Source organism: Lepidochelys olivacea (assembly GCF_965140295.1).
Source record: "Lepidochelys olivacea isolate rLepOli2 genome assembly, chromosome: 1".
In the NCBI taxonomy this organism is placed as follows: Eukaryota; Metazoa; Chordata; order Testudines; family Cheloniidae; genus Lepidochelys; species Lepidochelys olivacea.
The window spans coordinates 208,845,008-208,872,013 of NC_140411.1; the positions used below are offsets into that span (position 1 = coordinate 208,845,008).

At 41.9% G+C, this 27,006-nt stretch overlaps 1 protein-coding gene across 4 annotated transcripts in view; it reads left to right on the forward strand.

Moving 5' to 3' along the window:
• Nucleotides 1-27,006, forward strand: part of STXBP5L (syntaxin binding protein 5L) — a 444,549-nt gene that overhangs the window by 394,636 nt on the left and 22,907 nt on the right. For 2 of the 4 annotated variants that reach the window (XM_084624315.1, XM_084624316.1), the window contains one exon: nucleotides 14,804-14,974. In XM_084624315.1, the coding sequence (XP_084480441.1) occupies nucleotides 14,804-14,974 (171 nt within the window). Of the gene's footprint in view, nucleotides 1-14,803; nucleotides 14,975-26,647; nucleotides 26,750-27,006 lie in introns of all 4 variants that reach the window. The other 2 variants (XM_084624313.1, XM_084624314.1) reach the window with 2 other exon arrangements.

Sequence of the window (27,006 nt, forward strand, 5' to 3'; positions counted from 1 at the left end):
AAGGCCTTAAAGGCCAGAAGATTTTCTTTATCTCCAGGAACAGCCCACTGTGGGTAACCCAAAAATTTCTTAAAGAAAATGGTATTTATTAAAAAATCATACTTTTATTCAGAATCGCATCAGAGCTAATCTAGGTTCTGGGAAACAGGCTTCCTAGATGGAGTATCATCATGAAGTTTCTGTTAATTTAAACAAGGAATGTCTGACATTCATAATCTGTCTGATCTCGCTCTCTTTTTTCTTTTCCTCTCTCAGCATCTATGATGGGGTATACAAAGCCCACACTGGGCAGCATGGGGTTAATGAGCTAATGTGGGTTCAGGTGACTGTGCCCAGTCACACCTGTGGTAGATGTCAGGATTGGAGGGAGGTGTTTAAGAGGGAAACCCTGTCTTACTTGATGGTAGACCAGAGAGGAGAGCAGATCTTCAGCCCTCAGTCCCTAGAGAGAGAGCTGACTGAAGGCAGGAGCTCCCCAGATGCCTGATGGCTCCTCCCTGAAGGAAGGAAGGGCTAGATGTTGACTCCCTTTGAGAGGGGATATTCATTTCTATTATTTCTTAATTCAGTTTAAGGCCACAGACCAATGAGCTCCCTCTGAAGGAAGAGAGCCTCAACCCAGCTTTGAGACGATTCATTTGTATAATTTCCCCATGTTTCTGTTAGTTGACTACCCCAGAAGGGGAAAGACTTTAAAGTGACCTGGTCGGAGGGCCAAGTCCTAGGAAGAGGCAGACCACTGCAGTGCTGGAGCAACCCTTGGCAGATGGTACCAGGCAGGGCTACGCCTCTCCTGACCCCTTCACAGCATCTCAAAGTCAGTCTGACACTGTTCTCTGACAGAGAAGCTCTCCTTCCATTGTGTCTCTTTCTTGCCTCATCCTCCTGAGAGTCTTTGAATTAAAGCTCCATTCTCCTCATCACCATTCCAGACAAGAGGTCATTCTTTATGTTAGGTCACAGAAATATTAGTTCTCCATTTCCACACTTTTGAGTATGTTTAGTTAGCTTGGTTCCTGTCTGGCACAGTGTACCCAGTATCCCATGAAAGCAAACATTTCTAGATGGACAGTCTCTTTTATTTCCAATTTATTCTCATGTAACCCATAGTACTTCAAAGGAACATTCTGAATCTGGCTAAGTGTTAGGTGAAAAGAGACAACACTTGTGCATATAGTATGTTTAGAATAAACTGGATTTACATGTTGCTATGTTTTCACCCCCAGGGCTGGCTTGACAAGTTAGACACTAGACTCTTTTAGTCATAATTTTACAATTACAGTGTTACTTGAATAGCTCCAGTTACTTGTGGTTGGTACTCAGTCCTCCATAGTAAATAAGTAGTAATATCTTCGTATTATCCTCATATTGCAGATGGGGAAAATGAAACAGTAAGAGGTGAAATGACTTACCCTAGGTCACATAGTTAAGTCACTTGGCCCTGGTCTACACTGGGGGGGCGGGTGTCGACCTAAGATACGCAACTTCAGCTACGCGAATAGCGTATCTTAGGTCGACTTACCTGGCCGTGAGGATGGCGGCAAGTCAACCGCTGCAGCTCCCCTGTCGACTCCGCTTCCGCCTCTCGCAAGCTGGAGTTCTGGAGTCGACGGGGAGCGCATTTGGGAATCGATATATCGCATCTAGATGAGACGTGATAAATCGATCCCTGATAGATTTAGGACAGGACCTGCCCTAAGGGTATGTCTACACTGCAATTTAAGGCTGTGCTTGGCCCTGGGCTCAAGCCTAATCCCCTTTCCATCTACCCTGCAATTGGGCTAACCCAGAGCCTGGACCCAGGGTCTCAGAACCCTGCAGGGCTGGAGGGTCTAAGCTCGAGGGACCTGGGGTCCAAGCCCTATTGCTTTGCAATACAGACTCAGCCTCGCTTGACTCAGGTCCTGGGAGTCAGCCAGAAGTATCCCACAATTCCATGGGGCAACTTCCTTAGTCCTCTCTATCTCAACAACCTGCAATCGACTGTAATTAAAACAGAAACCACCCCCCTTTGCGAATGGCAGCAGCACAGGTCAGCGTTAACCCATTCTCCTCTGGTTGCTGATCTACAAGCACACAGAGAGCCTCCTGGGTTTGCAATGGAGAGCGAACCAATCAAGACTTTTGTAAAGCTACCTGTTTGCTGGTGACATGCAGGGCAGGCAGTAAAGTTTTCCCACAGTGCACCATAGTACTAGGACTAGAGGGAGCGGGGCAGTAGGGACTCTGAGATAGGGTTACTTTGATTTGGGTCTGTGGATGACAGAGCCCTAGGAATGAACATAAAAACATAAGAATGGCCATACTGGATCAGACCAAAGGTCCATCTAGCTCAGTATCCTGTCTGCTGACAGTGGCCAATGCCAGGTGCCCCAGAGAAAATGAACAGAACAGGTAATCATCAAGTGATCCATCCTTGATCATCATCAGCATCGGGGCAGCACGTTTGTATAATTTTTGGTGGTGCTCAGAATGGGTCCAAGTCCAGCTCCCCCCAACCCCCAGGCTCTGGGATGGAGTTTGGGTGCAGGAGGGGTGCGGGCTGGGGCAAGGGTTGGGGTGCAGGAGGGAGTGCGGGGTTTGGGGCTGGGCCAGAGATGAGGATTTTGGGGTGCAGCAGACAGGCTGCCCCAGGGCCGGGGTGGGGGGCCAGAGAGGAGGACTCCTCCCAGCCCTCTCCCCGCCGGCAGCAGCGAGCTCCAGGGGAGGTGAGGGCAGCCCCCTCCCAGGCCCCTCCAGCACGACACTCACCCAAGCCCCCCCAGGCTGCTTGCTCAGGAGATCCAGCCAGGATAAGCCCCCCAGAGTCGACTCTGCGTCGCCTGCCCGGGGCGGGGGGCTGCTGTGTGCCTCCTCCCCTCCGCAGGCACAGCAGCTGTCTCAGCCTGCCCCTGGCGCCGCTCCCTTGTAGCTGGTTGCAGCAGCGGCCAGCGAGGGAGTGCAGCAGGGAGCTGCAGGGGGCAGTCGCCCTCTGCCCAGGGCAGGCAGGGACGCTCAGGGGGAGGCATGCAGGGGCAGCAGGCGGGGCCGGGGGAGAGTCCCGGCCCCAAACATTGGTGGAGCCAGGCCCCCTGGGCGCTGAATTTACTGGAGCCTGGACACCACGGGCCCATACAACTCGCCACCCCTGTCAGCATGGGTCAGAAAAGTCTTGACATAAGGTTAATATACAATGTACGATGCTCAAGGCCAGGGTTCCCTAACGTGGGTCAGCTGACTCGAGTCCCACTAATCTTGAGTTTACATTGCAATGTAGACATACCCCTAATAGAACCAGGCTAGAATTAGAACCAAGGCATGCCAATTCCCAAAATTCAGTCACTAGTCAATATTCCTCCATCCCACCCCCAAGCAAATGGCTTAACAAATGATCTCTGTGTACAGTGAGACAGCAGCCAACAATTATTAATTCCCCAGGCTTAGGCATTTTGGCAGTAAATAAACTGATGACAAATGGTGGATAAACAAAGAACTCAAGATTAGCAGTTCCCCTGCATAAAATCTATTCCTGCTGCTGCATCCTAGTTATTCCCTTCTTGGTAATTAATTCTTTAATACAATCACCTGGCAGAAATTAAATTCTGTATGGCATGTAGAGGATTAATGTTAGACAGTTTTATAAAAGAGGGATGCTGTTAGAATTGGCCAACTACTGCAGAAACAGAGTTTGCAAACATATGTTCATATTTTGAATGGCTGTTTCATGTGACCACATTTATGCCCCTTTTTATTCACTATTTGCAAATGGGATCTTTGCCTGAGAGTATCTGTGGAATGGCTATTGTTCATGCGAATAACTATACTGGCATGCTAATCAGGGCATTTTGCAAACAAGAATATTCACTCTTTGTTATTCTCCTGTTTTAAAAGTTATCCATACACAGAACAGAAGCAATACCATGGAACCAAATTGTTGCACCCAAACTCTTTGGCAAATACCTATGAATAATAAATACATAATTTACCTGTAGTATTGTTAAATAATTCACTAATAGCTTCAGTTCTTTTCCCAGAGAATGGATCAGAAATAGCTTGTGTTTAGCTTAGGCAGAGAGATGGCAGCCTGAAAACAGATCAATGAAAAATTCTGAAGATGAATATTGCCCTATGGAGGACAGTATTTCCAGGATTTTCAGTAGTTCAAGGATGAAATATGCCTACAAGTCTCCAGAGGTCTGTAGGGCATTCACCTGTGGATGAGCAAGGCTACAATCTTCAGTCTTCCATTGTTACATGTTTCAGTCACAATGTATCCCAAGGAATATATCAGGATAACAGCAAAAAGTGGCACTACAATCTACTATCACTGTGCACAGATGAGGATCTGGAAGTGATCTGGGAAAAAATGAGTTTAACAAAGATATCGACCTATAAACTATTTCACACATTCTGTTCACAAAAGCAGGTAGGCACTAATAAGTCCTTTTATTACTAAACTTTTTTTTCATTTCTTAAAATTATTTCCTAAAATCCTAAAAATGATTTTTTAAAAAATGGACACATCTATAGTAGAGCTGTTTTGGACCGGAAGTGCTGACATTTAAATTCAATAAAAACTCTGTCCGTTTTCTGCACTCCAAATACGTCCCACCAAAATACATACATTTTTGTAGGTCTTGCAGAGATTTGCACAGACTTCCATGGTAAAGTTGATGGCAAGAGGGCCAAATTCCCCTATGATGATGAATGGAGGAACAGTCCATTGTGTCTGCCTGGCCTCTGTCTTGCATGGAGGGGGGATTCACCTGAGGGCAAGTGCTGTTTTCATTACCTGTGATTACCGCAATGATGCATTAAATTAGGGCATTCCTCAACCATCCTGTCTTGGGCCTGTGCAGGTCACCTGTGAGCTCATTAGGCAGAAGGCAGGTTGTTAGCATTTTACACCTCTGTAACCCTGAGTTGGTGAACTTGCTGCACTGGACCCTTTGATCTCAGCCAAGGTTTCCACTGGAAGAAACTGGTCCAGACCCTTGTATCTGGCCCAGTATGTTTATTGACTATTCAGAGCCCCAGGGCTGTTCTAGATAGACTGGTTCATAATCACACCCTAGGAGCAAGTACACTGGTTGAAAATCACAAGAGTGCAGTTTGCTACAACCATGCCCCTTTCTACTGCCAGAGGCCAGGGAGGTAGTGCTGTTCAGCCAGTCACACCGTCCTATGCCAGCCCAGAGTTCCTCCATCCCAAGGGAATTCTCATCTGCCCATTTAGGGGAGCTTTACAGCTCCTTTGCACTCCCAGAACAAAACAGGCCATAGGATGAGCCAGAATCTGGCCCATGGCATAAAGGGTGTGCACATAAGAACTGTTTATATAAAACTAAAAGCCCTCATTGTATAAACTAACAAGGCTTGGTGCACTTTTTACTACCAGGCCTGTAAGCTATTCATTTTCCTCTCTGGATCCCAATGCTGGCAAAGCTTGGGATTCCTCTACAGGCAGCCCATTACATCCATCCAGGAAAATACATTGTATTGCTCAACAGTATCCCCTCCAGCTGCACAAAGGATGCTGCTGATGAGTTCTGAAGTGTCCTGTTCAATCACACAGGACTGGTAAAGGAGTAGTTGTAGTGTAGGTCCTTACATGTAGGGAGGTGTAAAGTGATGGGTAATAGGGGGGATTTTCTGTGCTCCATTAACAACATTGAGGATCATTTCCAATAAAAAGGAAAATATACCTTTGCTAGCTCAGAGAACAGCTTTTCAGTATTGCAGGTTTTTCCAATAAACCTTGCCCTCCAAAAAGAAAATGCCCCACCTTGAGGTCTTGAATCCTGAGACCAGTGGTGGAAGTAATGTTCCTGTGGCTTCTTGAACTTCAGTGGAGTTACCGCAGGGTTGATTATGACTCTGTCTCAAATATTTGCTGATAAAAATTGACAGAGTTCGTGCAAACATTAGAGGACATTACTTGTATTCCATGTTCCATACACAAAGCTACGTAAATGGGTAGATGAAACTGAGCAACAAAGATCTTACCTGTAGCACAAACCTGAGCTGGTTTGGAAAATAAATGCTGGCTTTTTTTCTTTTCTTGAGGCACATGCTTCTTCTTAGTCACTTAAGTATCTAAATCTATCAAGTTCTTTGTGACTCCTTAAGCACCTCACCATCTCAGATTTGAACCTTTTGAGATGCCTGATATTTCATCTGACACTCTTATCCTCCCATCCAGTGAAACTCTTCTTTTTGCAGATCAAGGGCCAAATCCTATTCTTAGGCACCTATCTCTCCCCATTCATTGTATAGGAACCATGGGTGCCTAACTCAGGCTTTGTGGATCCCATTGTTGTTCCAGTGATTTTCTGCATGCCTAGAAGTTAGGCATTGCAAAGTTCAGCATCACAATGCCTACATCTTTTTATGGTTCTGGTCCCAACTGCCAAAAAAAAAATTAAATTGTGGAAAAACAAGCTGTTTTTATCTGGGACATACTATATTGCACTGTGATGTCACATCAGATTGCACCTATACTATAGAACAGCTACCTGAAAGATATAGTGAAATTGTACATTATGACCTATACGTTTTTTTGAACCCACAGAGGAGAAATTAGTGATGTCCAATTTATTTCCTTCTTCACAGGCAATCCCTTTTGAGATGATTCTGTGGCACATTAATTCCTACCATTAACATTATTTCCAATAGACCTAATTTACTACTAGGTCATTCATTACTGAAATCAGGGCAGTTAAATCAGCATAAAACTAGAGTAACAGTGTTGAATCTGGCCACCTAACTGCATCACTCTTTGAGATCATATTATATCAAGTTAATTTTCAAACTGTACTATAGAAAACTCCCTTTAAACTGTAATATTGCTTTCCCTTTTAGCATATAATTCATACTCTTTCATATAATGCAGTGAAATAGCGCCCTTCAAACTGTAATTTAAATTTCCTTCCGAAGAATTCTCTAACATTCACCTTGTACCATAATAAAATACAAGGAATTCCTTTTCAAATACAAGTATGTAATTTTGTCTTCCATCTAAACATGCTCAGTTATGTCTTGCTGATTCCCCACAGTCTTTCAGTAACAATGCAGCATAATGCCATATCTCTGAAGCTCTATCAGCATATCATTGAAATCAGGTTTAACTTAAAATTGTGTTGGTTTAGAAGACTAGAACAGTGTAAAATATAGAGGTATGGAATTCTTTTAACCATCACTCAATTCCCCATCACACTCTAATGTGGCTCATCTACATTTCATCAAGTTCAATTCTTGAAGGGATTTCTGTGAGCAGTAATGGGTCAGATTTCAAAATTGTAATCATTGGATTTCCTAAAATCTTGATTTATGCTGTGAGAAAGAACCAGCCTTGCTTATACCAGATGGGATTTTCAGAGACCTATTGGAGTTCGGCACACAACTTCCATGGATTTTTAGTGGAATGTGGGCACTTTAGGCCCTGAATACAAATTGAGTCTAACAAGCATATTATGAGAGAGGGGAAAGTCTATTAAAGTTTGATGTATTAAGTAAAATCACAAGCCTAGAGAAATTTTATCCATTCTATAGAACACACAGGGAAAACGTCTTAGAAATACTATTGACGCTTCTGTAGAACTTGACTCCATTTTACTCTGATGGATTCCTCACCGTTTCCTAAGATCCCCTTGGAGATCATGAGCTATTGTGCCAAAACTTCTTTACACAAACTAAAGTTTGAAGACAGAAAGCAGCCACATGAGGGTGTATCTGTGGTTGAGGTTGAACAATCAGTCTGTGCCCTTGAAAGTCTGTGATCCCAATGGATTTTCTGCTAAAATCTAGATATATTTCAAGCATCTTCCCTAACTATCATGTTGAATGAATCATCCAATGGGTAGTGATCAATGGCTCCATGTCTAGTTGGCAGCCGGTGTCAAGTGGAGTGCCCCAGGGGTCGGTCCTGGGGCCGGTTTTGTTCAATATCTTCATAAATGATCTGGAGGATGGTGTGGATTGCACTCTCAGCAAATTTGCGGATGATACTAAACTGGGAGGAGTGGTAGATACGCTGGAGGGCAGGGATAGGATACAGAGGGACCTGGACAAATTGGAGGATTGGGCCAAAAGAAATCTGATGAGGTTCAATAAGGATAAGTGCAGGGTCCTGCACTTAGGACGGAAGAACCCAATGCACAGCTACAGACTAGGGACCGAATGGCTAGGCAGCAGTTCTGTGGAAAAGGACCTGGGGATGACAGTGGACGAGAAGCTGGATATGAGTCAGCAGTGTGCCCTTGTTGCCAAGAAGGCCAATGGCATTTTGGGATGTATAAGTAGGGGCATAGCGAGCAGATCGAGGGATGTGATCGTCCCCCTCTATTCGACATTGGTGAGGCCTCATCTGGAGTACTGTGTCCAGTTTTGGGCCCCACACTACAAGAAGGATGTGGATAAATTGGAGAGAGTCTAGTGAAGGGCAACAAAAATGATTAGGGGTCTGGAACACATGACTTATGAGGAGAGGCTGAGGGAACTGGGATTGTTTAGTCTGCGGAAGAGAAGAATGAGGGGGGATTTGATAGCTGCTTTCAACTACCTGAGAGGTGGTTCCAGAGAGGATGGTTCTAGACTATTCTCAGTGGTGGAAGAGGACAGGACAAGGAGTAATGGTCTCAAGTTGCAGTGGGGGAGGTTTAGGTTGGATATTAGGAAAAACTTTTTCACTAGGAGGGTGGTGAAACACTGGAATGCGTTGCCTAGGGAGGTGGTGGAATCTCCTTCCTTAGAAGGTTTAAGGTCAGGCTTGACAAAGCCCTGGCTGGGATGATTTAATTGGGTATGGGTCCTGCTTTTGAGCAGGGGGTTGGACTAGATGACCTCCTGAGGTCCCTTCCAACCCTGATATTCTATGATTCTATGATCCCAGTCAGGCCAATGTTCTCAGGTTTTATATCTGCTGTTAGCTCAGTGATACCTGTGCATTCAAAAATAAGATAAGGACCATGAAAACTGTGCCTTGTACAGTGCCGTTTTCTTATGCAGTACAGATATTAAAGTGCAGATAATTACATTGTTTTCTAAAATACAGGTAGACTGAAAAATTCTTTCCAGTTTTGTTCATTGTGATCAACTTGGTTTCATGTGAAACAGGCAAGGCTCACAGCATTACCAGATCACATAGAATCATAGAATATCAGAGTTGGAAGGGACCTCAGGAGATCATCTAGTCCAACCCCCTACTCAAAGCAGGACCAATCTCCAATTTTTTTTTTGCCCCAGATCCCTAACTGGCCCCCTCAAGGATTGAACTCACAACCCTGGGTTTAGCAGGCCAATGCTCAAACTACTGAGCTATCCCTCCCCCCTAATGTTATGCATACTGCTTTATCTAACATCGCATCTATGATAGTTTTAACTTCAGGTAATATAAGAAGCCTTTGATTGTGTGGTATGGTGCTATCATTTTCCTGCTAATCACAGTATGGGATTTGGTCATAAATGCCTGACCTGGATGAAAATGAAGTACTCAGTCCCAACAGCTAGGAATTTGTATCTGTAAATTAGATTAAGGGTTTTAGCTTAAACAGAGGTATCAGATGGGACTTCCTCTTATTCCACTTATCCCTACTCTAGGAGTGGAACCCTTTCTGCAGAGAATTCCATCTATAATAAGGAAATTAATTGTATTAAAATGGTTGATCTCTAATATTTTGCTGCACTTCGCATTGATGATGATCCAAGAAGTTTTTGGAAAGGGTAAGGGACAATTTCCTGGTGCAAGTGCTGGAGGAACCAACTAGGGGCAGAGCTCTTCTTGACCTGCTGCTCACAAACCGGGAAGAATTAGTAGGGAAAACTAAAGTGGATGGGAACCTGAGAGGACCATGAGATGGTTGAGTTCAGGATCCTGACACAGGGAAGAAAGGAGAGCAGCAGAATACGGACCCTGGACTTCAGAAAAGCAGACTTTGATTCCCTCAGGGAACTGATGGGCAGGATCCCCTGGGAGAATAACATGAGGGGGAAAGGAGTCCAGGAGAGCTGGCTGTATTTTAAAGAATCTTTATTGAGGTTACAGGGACAAACCATCCCGATGTGTAGATGGATCTAGACTGTTCTCAGTGGTAGCTGATGACAGAACAAGGAGTAATGGTCTCAAGTTGCACTGGGGAAGGTTTAGGTTGGATATTAGGAAATCTTTTTCACTAGGAGGGTGGTGAAACACTGGAATGCATTACCTAGGGAGGTGGTGGAATCTCCTTCCTTAGATATTTTTAAGGTCAGGCTTGACAAAGCCCTGGCTGGGATGATTTAGTTGGGGATTGGTCCTACTTTGAGCAGGGGGTTGGACTAGATGACCTCCTGAGGTCCCTTCCAACCCTGATATTCTATGATTCAATATTTATAAGCAACCTTGGTATATCAATACGATACCTTGAAGGAATGCCAATATTTTGCTAGTTTCTCTGTTTCTTCCAAAATAAATTATAGTAAAAAAGTACCTTTCCCCATAGATGTGTTCCTCTGGAATCTACAACTGTAAGGTATGATGCATAGATGGATCTTGCCCTTTCCACTTGGGGTGGTCAGTTACTGCTGATGCACTTTCCACAGGAGCCTCAGAAAACCTTTCCAGGTTCCATGAGGAAGGGTTAGAGGATGTGCATCATCCTCGCGCATGTGGGGAATCCATCAAAAAGTTAACAGTGGTAGAGCCTGCATTAACTTCCACACTCTGCACTATAGAAGTTCCAACCCATTACCTACACCATCCCCGAAGGGAGGTTTCTAGTGGCAGCTGTGTGTTACAGTGCAGCTGTGTTAGGAGCTCAGGACAGATTGCAATCTTCTAAGATCTGTGGATTCTGGGGGCTGAATGCCATGATTTTTTTGTGGCAGAGAACTTAATACCCCCTTGTTTCCCCACCTCCAACTTCAGCAGAATCATTTGAAGAAAACTTGGGGCTTACCACATTGTAGTCAACTTTCAACTAAACAGGTCAAATTATATTCCATACAGTAGAACGTCTTATTAACTAATTAGATAATTATAGGTGGAGCTGGTAGCACTGCCTGCTATTAAGGTTGTCCAACACTTCTCATGATAAGACCTTGCTTTCAATTGCTTTTAACTTTGCTAAACTTTAACTGTTTGGGCTGAAATTTTCCATTCTGGATGAGTGCCTCAGGCTGGATTTCAGGGGAAATTTCAGCCAAAACAGTCCAGCTGTTTCCAAGAATGAAGCTAGAGAAAAAAATATTGTCTTGCCCATGTTCAAAAATTATTGAGACCTTTTATTTGGGAAACTCTAAAGCCCCCCATGCTTTGGAGTAGAATTTTCGCAGGGATGTGGCCTTTGTGTCTTTTCCCAGCCCTGTGAAAATCTGCCCAAATTTGGCCAAGTTATAATTCTTTGAAAAATTGCAGTTTGCACGTACTCAGACTTGCAAGAGTTTAACAGCTAAATTCATAAAAGATTCTTTCCTCACTGAGCGTGCTCCATCCTGTCACAGCTCCTGTGTGTGACTGGACTGCTCATGCACCATCCTCACAAAACAGCTGAGCATGCTCCAGCCCAGGGCTGCAGGGGTTAAGCTGGACTTTCCTTGCAGTGGCTGCTCTGGGGTGGGATGGGGCTGGGCACTGGAACTGAGAGAAAGGAAACTGTCTCTCCTGTGTTCTCAATGACCCTCTGGCTGACTCCCGTACAGTGAGAAGGAGGAGGAAGCCGTCTGATTTGAATGCAAGACCAAGGGGAAGGAAAGGAATAGACTGGGACAAGGAGCCTCATAAGAAGACTTGGACTGGAAGTTGGGGGAGAGTAATTGTGACTGGGAGTTGGAGGGGGGAAACTGGGATTGGTTGGGCAATGAGACTGAGACCTGTGGGAGACTGGGCTTGGCTGGGCAAGAAGACTGGGGTAGAGAACCGGCGGAGGGGAGGCTGGGATTAGTTGGACAGGAAGGCTGAGACTGGGAGCTGTAGAGAGGAAAAGACTGGGAGTAGGAGCCAATGAGGAAATGGGGGAACAACTGGGAGCTAGTTTGCTGGGGGGATACTGAGATTGGCCAACAAGGTAGGGGAGAGCCTGGGGCTGGCTGAACAAGGAAAGTGGGACTAGGAAGCAGTGCGGGGTGGAGTACGGGGACGAATGGGAGGAGAGACGAATCTGACAGGTGGTGTGTGACGCAGAACTAGGGCTGACTGGGCCAAGATACTGAGATGAAGAGTCCAGGGATGGAGGTGAGTGAGTGAGATTGGATCAGGAGCAGCAGGAGGGAGATTGGGACTGGGAACTAGTGCTTGGGGAGAGGGGAGATACAGACTGGGCCAGCAGCTGGGAGCTAGGAGCTGAGCCTGGCTGAGCAAGGAGACTGGGACTGGGATGAGAAGCCTGAGGAGTGGAGAGTGGGACTGGGATAAGGAGCCAGATGTGGGGAAGAAGCAGGACTCGGACAGGGATAGGCTGGAGGGGACAGGGTAGAAGTGGTCAAGTTTGGGGGAAATGGACGGAAGAGAAAATGCTTTTTTGGTGAATTTACTATTTGCTGACAAAATTTCACCCAGCTCCACTCACTTCTGCAGCTGAAGTCGGGGGAGCTATGCTTCAATATATAAAGTTCTGTATAATTCTACTCTGAAAAAGCAAAGTCCACCCAAAATTATTGAATACTTTTGACCGTAACCTCTCTGTGCTTCCCCATCTGTAAAATGGGGATAGTACTACCCCCTTGTCTCACAGGGGTATTGTGACAATAAATTAATTAATATTTGTGCTGCACACCGATTCTATAATGTTGAGCACACAGAAAAGCCTGTGAGGATATTAATAATTCTGTCTTCAGATCAGTGTTTGAATAGTATGCAGTAAATAAGGCCTGGGGCCACACATTGAACAATGAGGCGAAAATAACATATTGGATGGCTTGCTTACTAAGTGAACATGGTACATCTTGTGCACTGAGTGAGGCAGGAGTCCTCTGGGAAAAATTGTATGCAGCAATTAACATATGTTAATTAAAGACTGTATGTTAGGGGGCTGAATTGAGGTGGCATAGACCATCTTAATTCTGTCACTTCCTAACTTTTGAGTGCTTGACTTTGCAACCTTTATAGTGTTCTTTTAAATTTGTATGTTTCTATAATATTGAAATAACCTTATCTTGGTATTTTAAAATTTATCATTTTCTTAGATATAGTGAAACTTTGGTACTGAGAGAAGTAATGGATGTGAGGTTTTTGTACAAAATGTAGAGATAAGAATGGCCATACTGGGTCAGATCAAGGGTCCATCTAGCCCAGTATCCTGTCTTCTGACAGTAGCCAATGCCAGGTGCTTCAGAGGGAATGAACAGAACAGGTAATCATCAACTGATCTGTCCTCTGCAGCCCATTCCCAGCATCTGGCAAACACAGGCTAGGGATACTTGAGAGCATGGTTTTGCATGATCTGATTATAAAGATATAAATAATCTAAGCTCTAAATAAAGGCAGATGGTCCAACTCTGTTGTTACATATATGGGAGACAAGGTGGGTGAGGTAATATCTTTTATTGAACCAACTTCTCTTGGTGAAAGAAACAAGCTTCCCAGTTTATACAGAGCTCTTCTTAAGGTCTGGGAAAGCTACTTATATGGGTATGATACATATTGGTATTGTTGTGAATTACAAATATCATGCATGTTTGCATAGTTCTAAATTTTTGTTGCTTATTGTTTACATAAATTACAGTGCAAATTGTAAACAGTGTATCTGATAGTAAATCTGAATGATCTGCAGACCAAGAATCATTCACACACACAAAAAAGCAAGACTGGTTTTAAATAACATGTCCATGTTAAAATGTTGCAATTTGCTTATTCACAAATAGGGAACAAAGGTGGGATTTCACAAGTCAGTTATTGGTTGTGAATTATGTATTCAGCTCTTGTGCTCCACTGTAAAATTCAGCTACCGGAATTGCCAGTTCTGTTTTTATTTTTAAATGGTCCGTGTTCTTTTGCACTTAAGCACCTCCATCACAATACTTTCAAGATTGTGTATTTGAATACAGATCCTTACATCGCAGGAGAAAAATTGCATTCAGCAGTTGATCTCCTATACTTATTACATAGACTGTCATGTGTAAGTTAGGGAAAGAGTATGTTACCTTAAGATGATATACACTGTAGTCCACCAGTAAAATAAATACATGTAGTATAAATAGAATGGAGATACTATGGCCTGTTTCTTAATGTCCCCAAAGAATGACAGTTAGGCATATGCTGCGCTGCATCTGCATATCTGGCAGTTAGATGTCTATCTGCAATAATTTGCTGTTATAGTAAACTCCACCCATAATTAGTTACACTTATTTTTATGGGAAGAAAAAAGAAAGGATGATTTTCAAAATCATGCTGTATATGTTTATAAGATGCAATACAAAAGCTGACCTTAAGCATTACCGCCCATAACTTAAGTGTCTATATATGTAGGTCAAGAGAAGACCTAGGGACTCAGGGTCTCCAATATGTATAACTAGCATGTACAGTAACATCCGATCTAGAAACAGTGGGTCAGATTTTCCTCTTGCCTATCAGTGAAGTCAGTGGAGTTACACCATTGTAAACATGATGTGAGGGAAGACTCAGCCCAGAAGGCTTCAGTTGTACACACCTCTTTATATTTATAAAATATTTACACTGCTCAGGAAATGGTGAGTTGTTCCCACAAATCTATACTGTACTTGCAGAACAAATGTACAGTTCTTTGGGAAGTTTCATCTTAAATTATTCTCAAGTATCACCATTTACACCTCCCTTGCATTCTGAATATTGGAAGCTGCCTCTTTACCTTGGACCTTGTCGTTCTTTTTGCAGATCATGTAAACGGGCACTGTACAAGCCCAACCTCCCAGACTTGCAGCTCTGGAAAACGGCTCCCTAACGCAGATGTTACAAAATCAAATCGCCGAGGGCCTGGGAGGCCCCCATTTAGGAAAGCACAGTCTGCGGCTTGCATGGAGATTTCCCTTCCAGTTACAACAGAAGGTGAGTGCCAATGAGCATTTTCATTAGGTATGTGTTAGTTTCACTTTTCCACAAGATGTGAAAGCAAACTAGTTACACGCTATTTAGCATGATCCTTGTCTTAGTCACTTCTCTAAACTGCTGTCTTCATTTAATTGTTTAGAATTAGAATGATCCCTGTGTTTTAGTGTTGTTACTAACCAGCCAGCCTGCTGCTGACTTTTGTGCTACCTAGAGATGCAGTATACCAAACTTCCTGAAACTCTCACAGTCCTCCCATTCTCTTTTTGAGCCTGGAAGCTTTGCTCCAGAAAAGTGATTGTTCATCAGAATTTATGTACAGTAATTCTGACAGCCAGTGACATCAAAAGCTTAAAATATTCTGATCCCTGTTTATTCATGAGTCATAGTCTGAAAAATGAGAAATATATTTATAAGACTAAGAGTTTAACCTTTGCTCACATGATGTATTATTCTTTGGTATTAAATATTATTAAGGGCTGTAAATTCTGCAATACCCTCTCTATGGGATTTACCCCTTGCTGGAGAATTGTGGTCCAGAATCAAAACTTTCTTTAAAACAATTTGTTTTGAGCACTTACGTTTGTGAATACAACCTCCAAATTTTGAACTAAGTATAAACCATGCAGTGTTGTCTACCTGAGTGTGCAGACACATTCAAACCACAGTTCTGAGGAGTGTAAACTGTTCCATTCATGTCAATGGGTTAAGTGCGAAACTTAAAATATGCCCATTTAAATGTCAGCATTGCTAACTATTTCAGTGCCCATCATTTTAACAGAAGCATCCAGCTAATGTGCTTTTCCCATAACCTCAAAACACCTCCTGTGCCTTGTGAGATGCTGTCACTCCCAATTATCCCTCACCTACCAAGCCTGCAACTTCCCCCACACCCTCCACAGCTTCTACAGCGCAACAATGTGTAGTCCGTACAAAATGGTTTGGCAGTCAGCAACTGAAAAAAATGTACTATCAAAATAAACAGTACAGGGGCTCTTCTACTTTAGTCTTATTAATTTTCTTATTTAACTTATTAAAAATGCTATTTTTAACTTAAATGAGGCTGCCACAGAATTTCCAATCTGCCAAAGTAACGACACTTCCCAGGGCTACCCTCTGGGCCATAGCACTCCCTGGAGTTTCTGCAGTGCGGCAGTCCCACCCACGACATGCACCTTTTGCCCCCAGCATCACCTCCAGTATGCCCTCCACACCGTGGCTTGCAAGGAGATCACTGGAAGATGGCCTTTTGCCTGTGTTCAGCAATACCTGCACCAGGGTAATTCTCCCAGAGTCAGAATGAGAGCTTTTAGAGCCCCTTTACACAGCCTCAGCGCTTTTACCCATTGTAAGGGGGACAGTGCGAGAGTGATGATCTCACCCATAGAGCCTGTTGATGCACCTTTTAAATACAAACTGTAGAAAATACCTTTGTTCCCAGATGTAAAAAAGATCCCTCTACATACAGGAAATGGAAAGAGCATCAGAGCCCCCTTTGTTAGTATTTCTGATAGCTAGATCTTCAGAGTTTATTCATTAGGATGTGATAAAATAGAGGAATCACTGTTGATCCTTTTCTCCCCAGGGATGGGGAGGGATAACTCAGTGGTTTGAGCATTGGCCTGCTAAACCCAGGGTTGTGAGCGCAATCCTTAAGGGGGCCATTTAGAGATCTGGGGCAAAAAAAAAAAATGGGGATTGGTGCTGCTTTGAGCAGAGGGTTGGACTAGATGACCTCCTGAGGTCCCTTCCAACCCTGATATTCCATGATACTCCATGACCATTTAAGGTCACATCACAGCAAGAGAGAAGAGCTCACTCTAGGATCTACTGAACCTGACAGTATGGAAATGAACTCATGAAGCATGTATTATCCCAAAATGGTGACCTAGTAGGGATTTGAGTGCAAATCCCAAACTCATGGACTGGCGGGAGGCAGGTTGATGGACGCAGCACACTGTGCAGAGAAAGCAAGCTGCATTCTTCGCAAGGAACTCCATCCAGCTGATTTAAGGGGCAACACTGATCACTTCCAAAGGAACTACATTTAGAGAAAAATTTCATATGATGTGGAATCGCTGAAGGAGGAACCCAGAAATCCTTATCTCTAAAACAAAACAAAACAAAACAAAAAAAACAAAAAAACAATCAAACCCATGAAATCACACTACAGTCTCTCCACAGCACATAGAAAAAGTGTGATCATCTAGTCCCCTGTCAAAGAAAATAACTCTGTTCAAAGAATATGCCCTTTATAAGCTCAAATGTAAATACAGACTAATAGATAGTTTGGGAGTGAGTACAGTACCAAGATAGACTTAGAGAGCTCTAATGAAGTCATTGTAAACTGCTTATGAATAACAGCAGACTTCATTCATGAATTAACCTGGGTGTTCTGTTCAAGTTACTTATTGCTTATAATTATTAATATTATAATATAATATTATAATAATTAATATGGAGCTCATAGGTAGCACTTTTCATCTGTAGATCTCAAAGCACTTTACAGAGATGGTAAAAGTTTTAAAACTTTCAACGCGTAATGATTTAGCTTTCTCTTGTCACTGAAAGAGTACTCTAGCTTTCCTGGATGTCAACAAAAGAATACTTAAAGGTATCCGTGATGTCAGTGAAATGGTACTGTGGCTCTCGCTAATGTCACTGAATTGACTTTAACAGCCTATTCTCTGTCACAGTTAACAGCAGAATAGTTGATCAGGGTATATTATATTAATATGTAATACGATATGTTTATACACACATGCATACAAGTTGTTTAGAGTATATATACACTAAAAAACACAGCCTTCTTGTACTTTATAGTCTCATATTAATAATGGGATGGAATCTTTTTATAAGAATCCTTATTTTGAAATAAACCTAGGATGTTATTTCCATTCAACTAGGTTAAACATTTAATAGATTGCTACTGTGTTAGCTCTTTTGAGTTTTGGTTTAGTAATTGATCTGCATCAAATGACTGGTATGTAAGAATTTTTCCACAGACATTGTTTTGGCATATATTTATTCATCTCAGTAGTGTTCTGTATTAAATACTGCCAAAAGTGATGTGAGGCCTGCGAGGGTCATAGCTTTAAAAAAAAAAAAAGGACTTTGCAAAGAAAATGCTGAGAATACATTTTGTGTCCAGACGAGCTCATTACATTTCAGACATTGATCAAAATAGAGGCTCCCTTTGGCCAAGCCGTTAAGAAGCTTTGCTAAGCTTTCCACAACTGGATGTCAATCTTTCACCCACTATTTAGGAATTTATGCTGCAATAAACAGCACATGTAATTTGGAGGAATTGACTGCCTGTGCTCTGAAGTGGTGAGCACACATGAATAAAATATAGATTTTATTCACTTGATACTTCACAAAAAGAGAAATAGGCTAGATTCACAAAGGAACCTTGGCGCTCCGACACTGAGCATTATCATACCAAACTTTTAGGTGCCTAGAAAATCACTGGGATTTACAAAGCCTGAGTTAGTCACTTAGGTTCCCCATACAATGAGTAGGGAGAGATGGGCACATTAGAGTGGGATTCACAAAAGCCAGTATGGTAGGCAACTCTTTCCCTAAGATAGCCAGTAGGATGTGCTAAGCTGAGGGGTCTGTGCTAAGCCCTGCCCCTCCTGGAGAACTAACTCCAGGCTGCTGCCTGTAGGGACCCTATCCCATAGGTAAAGTCTGAGCATACCTACCAGATCAGGCCCTGTAGATGGGTTACCCTGGGGAGCACCTATCTTTCCTCAGTGTGTGAATCCCACTGGTGCTTAGGCAGCCAACCTCCAGGTATGGGGGCTACAGTCCACATGCTCAGAGGCAGAAATTTAGGGAACTTCTACTTCAAAAATGTAGGTGCCAAGCGAGTTTAGGTACCTACATGGCTCGGCGGAAACCGAGAGGGGATTTTGTGAATCCCAGTGGGACCTGATTCTGGGATTTAGGTGCCTAAAGTGGCAGTTAGGCACCTACATCCTTTTGTGAAACTAGCCCGTGATATTTCCAAATCAGAATGGAGACATTTGGTAGTATTTTATTTATTATTAGCTTTAGTAGAACATCAATGGGTCCTTACAGATCACTATCTAAATAACTTAAAGCAATTTTCAGAAGTAATAAATATACTGCCATGGTAAAATTGGGTGGTTTTTACTTTTGTGTAATTTGGTGCCTTTAAGGAAAGCCCTATTGCATTAATAGTATCTGATGTTTTAATTTCTCCTTCCAGTTCCTGCTGTTTCTCCCATACGATCATTGATTTGATGAAAAAGATAATTAAGTTCTGTGACTAACCACATGAAATATGTTAAAACAATAAATCAACGAGTACTTCCCACACTGCATTACAATAATAACCATGACCTTTTAACACAATGAAAAAATAGTCTGTATGTTTCCAGCAGTTTCTTTGATGTTTTTCATGTGAACTTATGTAGGAGGGTATTTTTCCCCCCAGCTATCACCTTGAAAATATCTTGCTAACACTTGCCACTTTATTTAACAGGAACTGACATGGGGTAGGGGATTCCTTATCTAGAAAAACATTTTTGATGAACCTCCCTGTTAAGTAGACTGGCATGTGAGAGAGGGAAGAGAATTGTTCTTTCTTATTCCTCTTTAGCTGTTTCAGACTCTTCAGCTTCATAAAGAATTGCAGGGTTTTACAGATTCTTTAAAAAAACACAACTCAAAATTAAAATATCTTGTAGTGGCAGAGCAGTGGTGACTATGACTTGATCTTTATGGTTATTCCATTAAAATCTCTTTCCCTTGCCTTCTTGTCTTACTAAAAAGAGCTGGTTTGAAAGCTTTAAAATAAAACTCTCTTCAAACATAAGCAGAGTTTTTTTAAAGCCTTTTTTGGCTCAGAATAGAGTCAAAAGAGGATGCCTTTTCAAATATTACTTATGGTTAGTATTTCAGCTTCAGAGCCTGTTTTTCCAAAAGAATAATGTATAGCTCTGATAGTTTTGTCATGATGATAGTCCTTGTCAGTATCTGTAACTGGACATCTGTATTTCTGATACACCCTTCATGACATTAAAATTTCTCAGTTAAAATTTGACAAGTTTTTCCAATGTGCCTTTTGGCTTATCAGTTTTCAGAACTGTGATATTTTCATAGCTGCAATAATAAACTTGCTAGTTGAACCTTTGATACCTGGTTCTAACAAGACAAGTATGAGAAGAATCTTGCAGGCTGTTAATAGCCTATTATTAATTCTGAATAATCATGCTCTCACACACTTTTGATAAACCTGTTTCCTGCTTGTGTTAATTAAACTATTACTTATTTGCACTGTATCAGAAACTATTGGTATTACAAAGCCAAATTCCATTGCTGCACTTAATTTTCTAATTCAATCTTTTTAACCGTTACTGAGACTCTTTGAATTTAAAAATCATGTGTCTTAAATAAAACCAAACTTCCTCTCTCATATTATACATGACACCTAGGATTATTGAAAAGTGCAGAATTTTTAAAACCTAATGCACATTCCACAACTTATATTGTTGATGTCATTTCACCGTTTATGGGTGTAGACACTTTTTTCATTTCTGGGATTGAACATTGTCTGGGATGAAAACACTAAAAGAGAACATTTGTTGTTTTTTAAATATTGTTTTTGAAGTTACAAAAACATCAGAAAATGTTGCTATTGATCTAATTTTAGTAAAAGCTTATTTTGATAAAATCTAAATTTGGGTCCAAATTTGACCTAGCAGTGTGCCTTTAAGTACCAACAGTTATAAAAAATCCAAGGGCACAGATTCTCCCTTCCCCTCATGAAAAGCAGCAAGATGGGACACTTTGTAAATAAATTTTTTCATATTGTCTCGTTGCATAAAGCAAAATGTGGTTTGCCGCCAACTTGGTAGATCTTCTGGCAGGCCAGAGCCACCTGCCCAGAATGTCTCTAGCCCTGCTCCACCTCTGAGTTCCAGCCATCTCCATGCTTTGATTGCAGCAACTCCTGGGAACTCTGGAGTGCTCACACAAAAAAGTCAGTACAGGTTGGGGTTGTATTCACTTTTTCACATATCTTCTGTGGAGATGACGTGCATTCCCACCTGGCCTACCTTGAGTCCTTCCCCTGCACAGATCCCAGAGGGTACAGAGAATCCTTCACAGAGTCTGAGAGACAGTACTGCAGAGCTATCCCAGTCCCAAGGCCATTTGGAGCAGGGGAGATCTGAACCTGAATATTGGTCTCTGTCTGGATGAACTGGCTCAAGTGTGTGTGCTGTTTCTGTATCAGAGAGACAACATGCACTTTCAGTCTCAAAATGTTTTTTACTTTAGATTAAGGAGAAAACTGACATTAAAGAACAAAAGTACGGTTGCCATGGGAGAGCACTCTGTGTGTAAAAAGAAAAGGAGGACTTGTGGCACCTTAGAGACTAACCAATTTATTTGAGCATAAGCTTTCATGAGCTACAGCTCACTTCATCGGATGCATGCAGTGGAAAATACACTGTGTGTGTCTCTGTGTCTCCTCTGTAATAGGCTAGAAGCAACTCTAAGAAATGCCTTTGGAGATTTGTCAGTAACTACTGTCTTTGAACCTTCATGATTTTCTGATCACAGAGCCACTTCTTGTTCTCTGAAAGGTTCTGTCTAGAGAGGCCTGTTAGCTAATGGGGTGGAGCTGCCACCTAGAACCTGCATTTGCTGCTCCTGGTGTTTTCCATTGTCTGACTGCCGGGCTGTTAACTCTATCAGCATAGAAGTACTGTCAGTAGGATTTTGGATATCTTCAGAAAATGACCTACCTCCTTGGTTTTGGGTAGCTGTCTTCTGTACCTCCTAACCTTCATGTGGTTATGACAAGACCATGGGGGCAGATGGTATCCTGTAACTTTGGCAGGTGCTAGCCACTTTGTATTTGAAATCTTACATTTTCTCCCACTTGCAGTGGAATAACTGGCATTTTTGTTGTAGTATTTCTTCTGTTCTAGTTTTCTGCTGTGTGGTGGTTTTTTTTTACTACTTCAGGGTTACTTGTCTTTGTCCTTCTACCTGTAACTCTCTGAACAGATGATTGTAATAAGGTGAGGTGTGTTTACTTCCCTAACAGTGCTAAATAGAGATTGCTTTAATCTGCCTCTGCTTCTGTGCTGTTTGTGATAATCCTTTTAATTCTACATTTTAAGGGCTTGACATGGTACACTTGAATTGACACATCAGTGAGAGTTATGAGAGTTACACAATTCATAAATGGAATGAATTCATTTTGGAAACCACAGGCAGGTACAATTAATTTCCATTTCTAGAGGCCCAATAAAAAGTTTTTAATCTAGAATTACTCAAGTTTTTGTAAATTTGAGCTACTTTGTGTTTCTTGTCTGAGCTTATCAGATTTTCTTTTGGAATTAGCTAGTATTTGAATCAGATATGCTCCAAACTCCTTCTGCATCTCCTCCTTTCATTATTTATAGGCACTCATGATAGCATGACCACTAAAAGAAGCTCCTTACATACCCTGTATTTTACATTTAACAAATATTTTGAAATTCCATGATGATTTTCTGCAGTTGCTTTGGGTCACAGTGTCTGTTATATGACTCCAAAAGTTTAGGCCCTGTCTCCATCTTGACCAATTTCTGCTCATAAACATATTTGTGAAACCACTCACAACTGCAAGAAATGCTGGTGTTTCTTTTTCAATCTGAGGTTAATTCTGTTGTGTTTTAGTTAGCACTTTGGAAGCATGTGACACTGGGCAATCTTCTTGAAACTGGAGTCTCCAATTTGTGGGAGTCTGCATCAACAGAGATATTAGACTCCCTGTTAATGTACAAATATTTCACTACCAGTCCTTCTGCCAGATTTTGAATGGCATGTGATCCAGTAGGCAGCCTCTGAGAACACCGACCAGATTGGGACCCATGGGTGAGAAAGGCAGTCCTCTGCCTGTCTTCCACCAGTCTGTAGACTGCTCTGGGGATTAGGTGAGAGGTGGGCATCTCTCAACACCTAGAGAGAGGCAGCAGTGCATGTGCTCAGAGGCAAAAACGTAGGTGTTGAGTGAGTTTGGGCGCCTACTGAGCTAGGCAGCAGCTGAGCGGGAGTTTTGTTGATGACATTGGTACCTAAAACTGGAATTTAGGTACCTAAGTCTGGGGTTTAGGCACCTAAGTACCTCTGTAGGTCTCAATCCCAATCTCTGACTCCTGCTAGCTCATTCCTGTCAGAAGTGACTTAGCCCTGGGTGTCAGATAAATACGTCTGAAGAGCGAAATTTTGTACCTTTTGGAACAAAGCACTTATCACCAAAAAAGTCAAAAACTGTCCCATGCAGGCTATTCCAGCACCTCCAACCAGGCCTTCATCTCCCTGTGCTTGATTTCAATCTACCCACCTTGAGCACCGTGCTATATACCCCATATGTTGTTCAAAAATGGGAATACAGTATAAACATTTCCAACAACGTGCAGTTTGCCCCGACAGTATTGCATCCTTCCTTGGTTATGGATATGATGAGACCGTGTTTTTACTTAAAATGGGAAAACAAACAAATTCTTCCCATTCCCTCCTGCCTCCTCTATGAAAGTACATGAATGGATACCCCTTGGGTGCCTTGGGACTATTCACAGGCAAAGGGGAACCCCTGGTTCAAATATTGACAGCATACTACTAAATTGGCTCTAAGTAAACAACAGCAGAGGAGGGTTGGGGGACAGCGGTTTTGTTGTTCTGGGAATAGTTTCTCAGTGTGGTGGTTCTAGTTAGATTTTTAAATTATCTTGTTAGCTGTGTAGAAAGCTCATGTACATATAACATTTTCCTTACTTTTAAAGTGAACAAAAATAAAAGGAAATTTGTTATCCTACAGTTATTTGATGTCTGCTTAATTTTAATACAAATTACTGTCTATTTCATTCCCAAGATCAGATGATCGCATGAAACGCTCTAGACCCAGCTGAATACTGAGATGGTTGTTTTGCTCTGTGCACTGAGGGTTTTATTCTGCAGTTGTTTCACTGCTAGCATTTAATTTTACAAGGCAGAAAGTGTTTCCCAATATCTTAAGTAATTTGTGAAGCGTAGAGTTAGAGGATCCCCAGTGTCTCTACAGCTCCGGTTAGCCTGGCTTGTGGAACAATATGTAGAGCCCGGCAAATCTGCAGCTATCTGCTGTACATCTGCAGCTATCCGCATCCATGGACGTGGATATCCGCAGACCATGTGTGCAGATCGCTGATAGACTGTGGATACAAATTTGGTATCTGCACAGTGCTCTAGCAATATGTAGTATGCACACAGCTCACACAGGGGAGAATCTATTTAGAAGTGCTTGTATTTTTTATGATAATGTTATGCAAGTATAGCCATTCCAAATGTTTTTCAAATGCAAAACATTTCAAAGTTACTGTACCTAAAATAGTTACTGTGAACAAATATGCAGGTAGGGAACCCATCAGAGCCAAAATTGAATTTTAAAATGCTCTAGGCTGCATGCTTCAAGAAACAAAATGAGATATTTTGATTCCCCTATAAATGAACAGGTAAATTTGTTTTCTGAAGCACCCTTTATACTCTCCGTGCCCTGAAGCAGTTTTACATGGAAAATTTACCACAAATCATTCCTGAAATATAAATTGCATCGTGCATAAATAGACAGTGCTTCAGAACAAGGGGATATTTTAGGACTCTGATAAGCAGTTTAAGCCTCTTATATAAACTCTAAAGAGTTTGATATCTTTGAATTAAAGATGGGCCCAGATCTCAACAGCCCACACACTGGGAGTGTTTGAAATCCAAATTCAGCTCAAAGTCATAGTAATCTGAATGTGAAAACACTTCAATTGTGTAAGTAGAGGCAAGTGATTCATACAGTAGAACGTGGGAATCTTTGCAGATTAAATACGTGAGGATTTCTGATGGAGAACATAGCTCATGCAGTGAAAATGTTTAGCTCTGTCTGTCTTCATATCAAGTGGGATTTTTGCTTTCCCAGTTCCTGGTTATTTTTAAAATAGACTGACCTAAAACCCAGGCCTGAACCTACCCACACACAGGTGATATCACGCTAAAGATCCAAATGTTCTGCCTTCAGTCTGTATCTTCTGAGAGGGCCTGATTCTCCATCAGTTCACACCAGTTTTATCTCCATAAACTCTGATTTCACTAGAGTTACACAAGCATTCAACTTGTGTAACCTGGTGGTGAATAAGGTGCAGAATCTCTGTAGTAACTACTGAACAGTTAGTCTGTGAGGGCCTGGTGACCACCTCACAAGATTTGGCCCTACATTAGTAGACAAAATTGCTCTGATTTAGGAGATACTGCACCAGTAATTGTTCACATACTTACCAATACAATTGAAAGTCTGAAGTAAGGACACTGTCCGAGTCTATTCATAGAAGGGCACTCACTATAAATTCCCAGTTAATTTTCCAGTGGTACTTATTTGTGCTTAAAACAACTCTTGCTGCTTTCTAGTGAATTGCTTTAACATGCAATGTAGCTTTAGCGTGGCACCAGTAAAATGTGTTTAGAGATGTTTCTTTATCCGGATCTGTGTGCAGCATTCTTAAGTGTTTTAATACCCTGTGGTGTCCGTTCCTATCCTTTTGCCCCTCTGTGTTGCTGAAGCATTGCCATGAATGATTTGATTCAGTCTCTGTCTGCGTGATGGTACCACATGTGAAGTAATGTTTAAAGATTAATTTTAGGACTGTTCGTTTATATTGACTATCAGAGACTTACGTTACTACAAACGAACTAGTAATACTCAGGAAAAACATTTGAATATTTGCATTGGCTGCCATGAAATCAGATGTTTGGTGCTTGGAATTTACAGAAGTGCCTACATGAGGAGCCTAAAAACATATTCAGTTGTGTAACTTTGCTTCCAGAATACCCTGATTTTTATACCGAACATTGGCTTTATTCTTTGACAGACTTTCTAAGCAGATCAATAGTATACACTTGATTCACTAATTTAAAACTGCACACTACAAACATCTATAAATGAACGCAAAGTGTGTTGATTGTAAGGCTCTCTGATGGTGAATGTATACGTTACAGTGCAAAGGTTCATCTTAGTCACTGGTATTTTTCTCTCATTCTTCATCTCAAGTAATACTTTTGCTTTCACAATTCCTGACTATAAAAATGAAGGATTTTATGCTTTAGTGTTTATTCCATTATTTTGACATAATCACGACACCTCCATGGAAGAGATGATTTATAGAGGGATATTCCTCTTTCAAAGCCCTTGCAGAAGTTAATGAGAACAGAAAGGAGATTATTTCCCTTTAGGTGCGTAAGTCAGCAGCATACACATTTTCATTAGCATTCTTGTGTTTTTTAAGACTGCATGGGGAAGTGAGGAAACTGTGGTGTTATTTTCACTAAGCCAAAGAGAATAGAAACCATTATTCATTTTAACACTGCTCCATAAAGGTTGCAAGTTTGGGTTTTATTTCTATAAATTAAAGCATGAGAAATGTTTCATTGGAATTGCCTTTTGAATATCCTGAAAAATATAAATCAAACTTTCTTTTAAAGTCACCAGCTCACTGCAGCGGGACTCTGTGTCAGGCAAGAAACTTGCTCTAGGACTGTAACTGCTCAGGGCTGCTTTCATATAAATGTCATGATGATGGTTGGCTCAATTGTTCTTGTCCTTTTGCAATGCATGCATTTTTGTGGCAGTAGGTTACATTTCCAGACGGGCAATGCTTCAGCAATTACATGGAGTCAGTACATTCTCACACGACGAGCGTCACTATGCCGCTTACGCATGGATGGACAAAGGTAAGGCTTGACAACACCGCCTTCGTTTTTACCCTAACATGTTAGTTGAAGTATCCTGTATTTTGCTGTCGCAGTGAGGCGGGCAACAGGTAGAGGTTCCACGTTCAGGTGAAGTCAGATACAAGACGCTGATTTTATTTGTCAGAAATGTTTCTCCACAAACTAACTATTGCTAAAAATTAGAAGAGTAGAACTAATGTTATAAAACAGCAATTGATTCATGTAGGTCAAGCCATGTCTGAATAACCCAATCCATA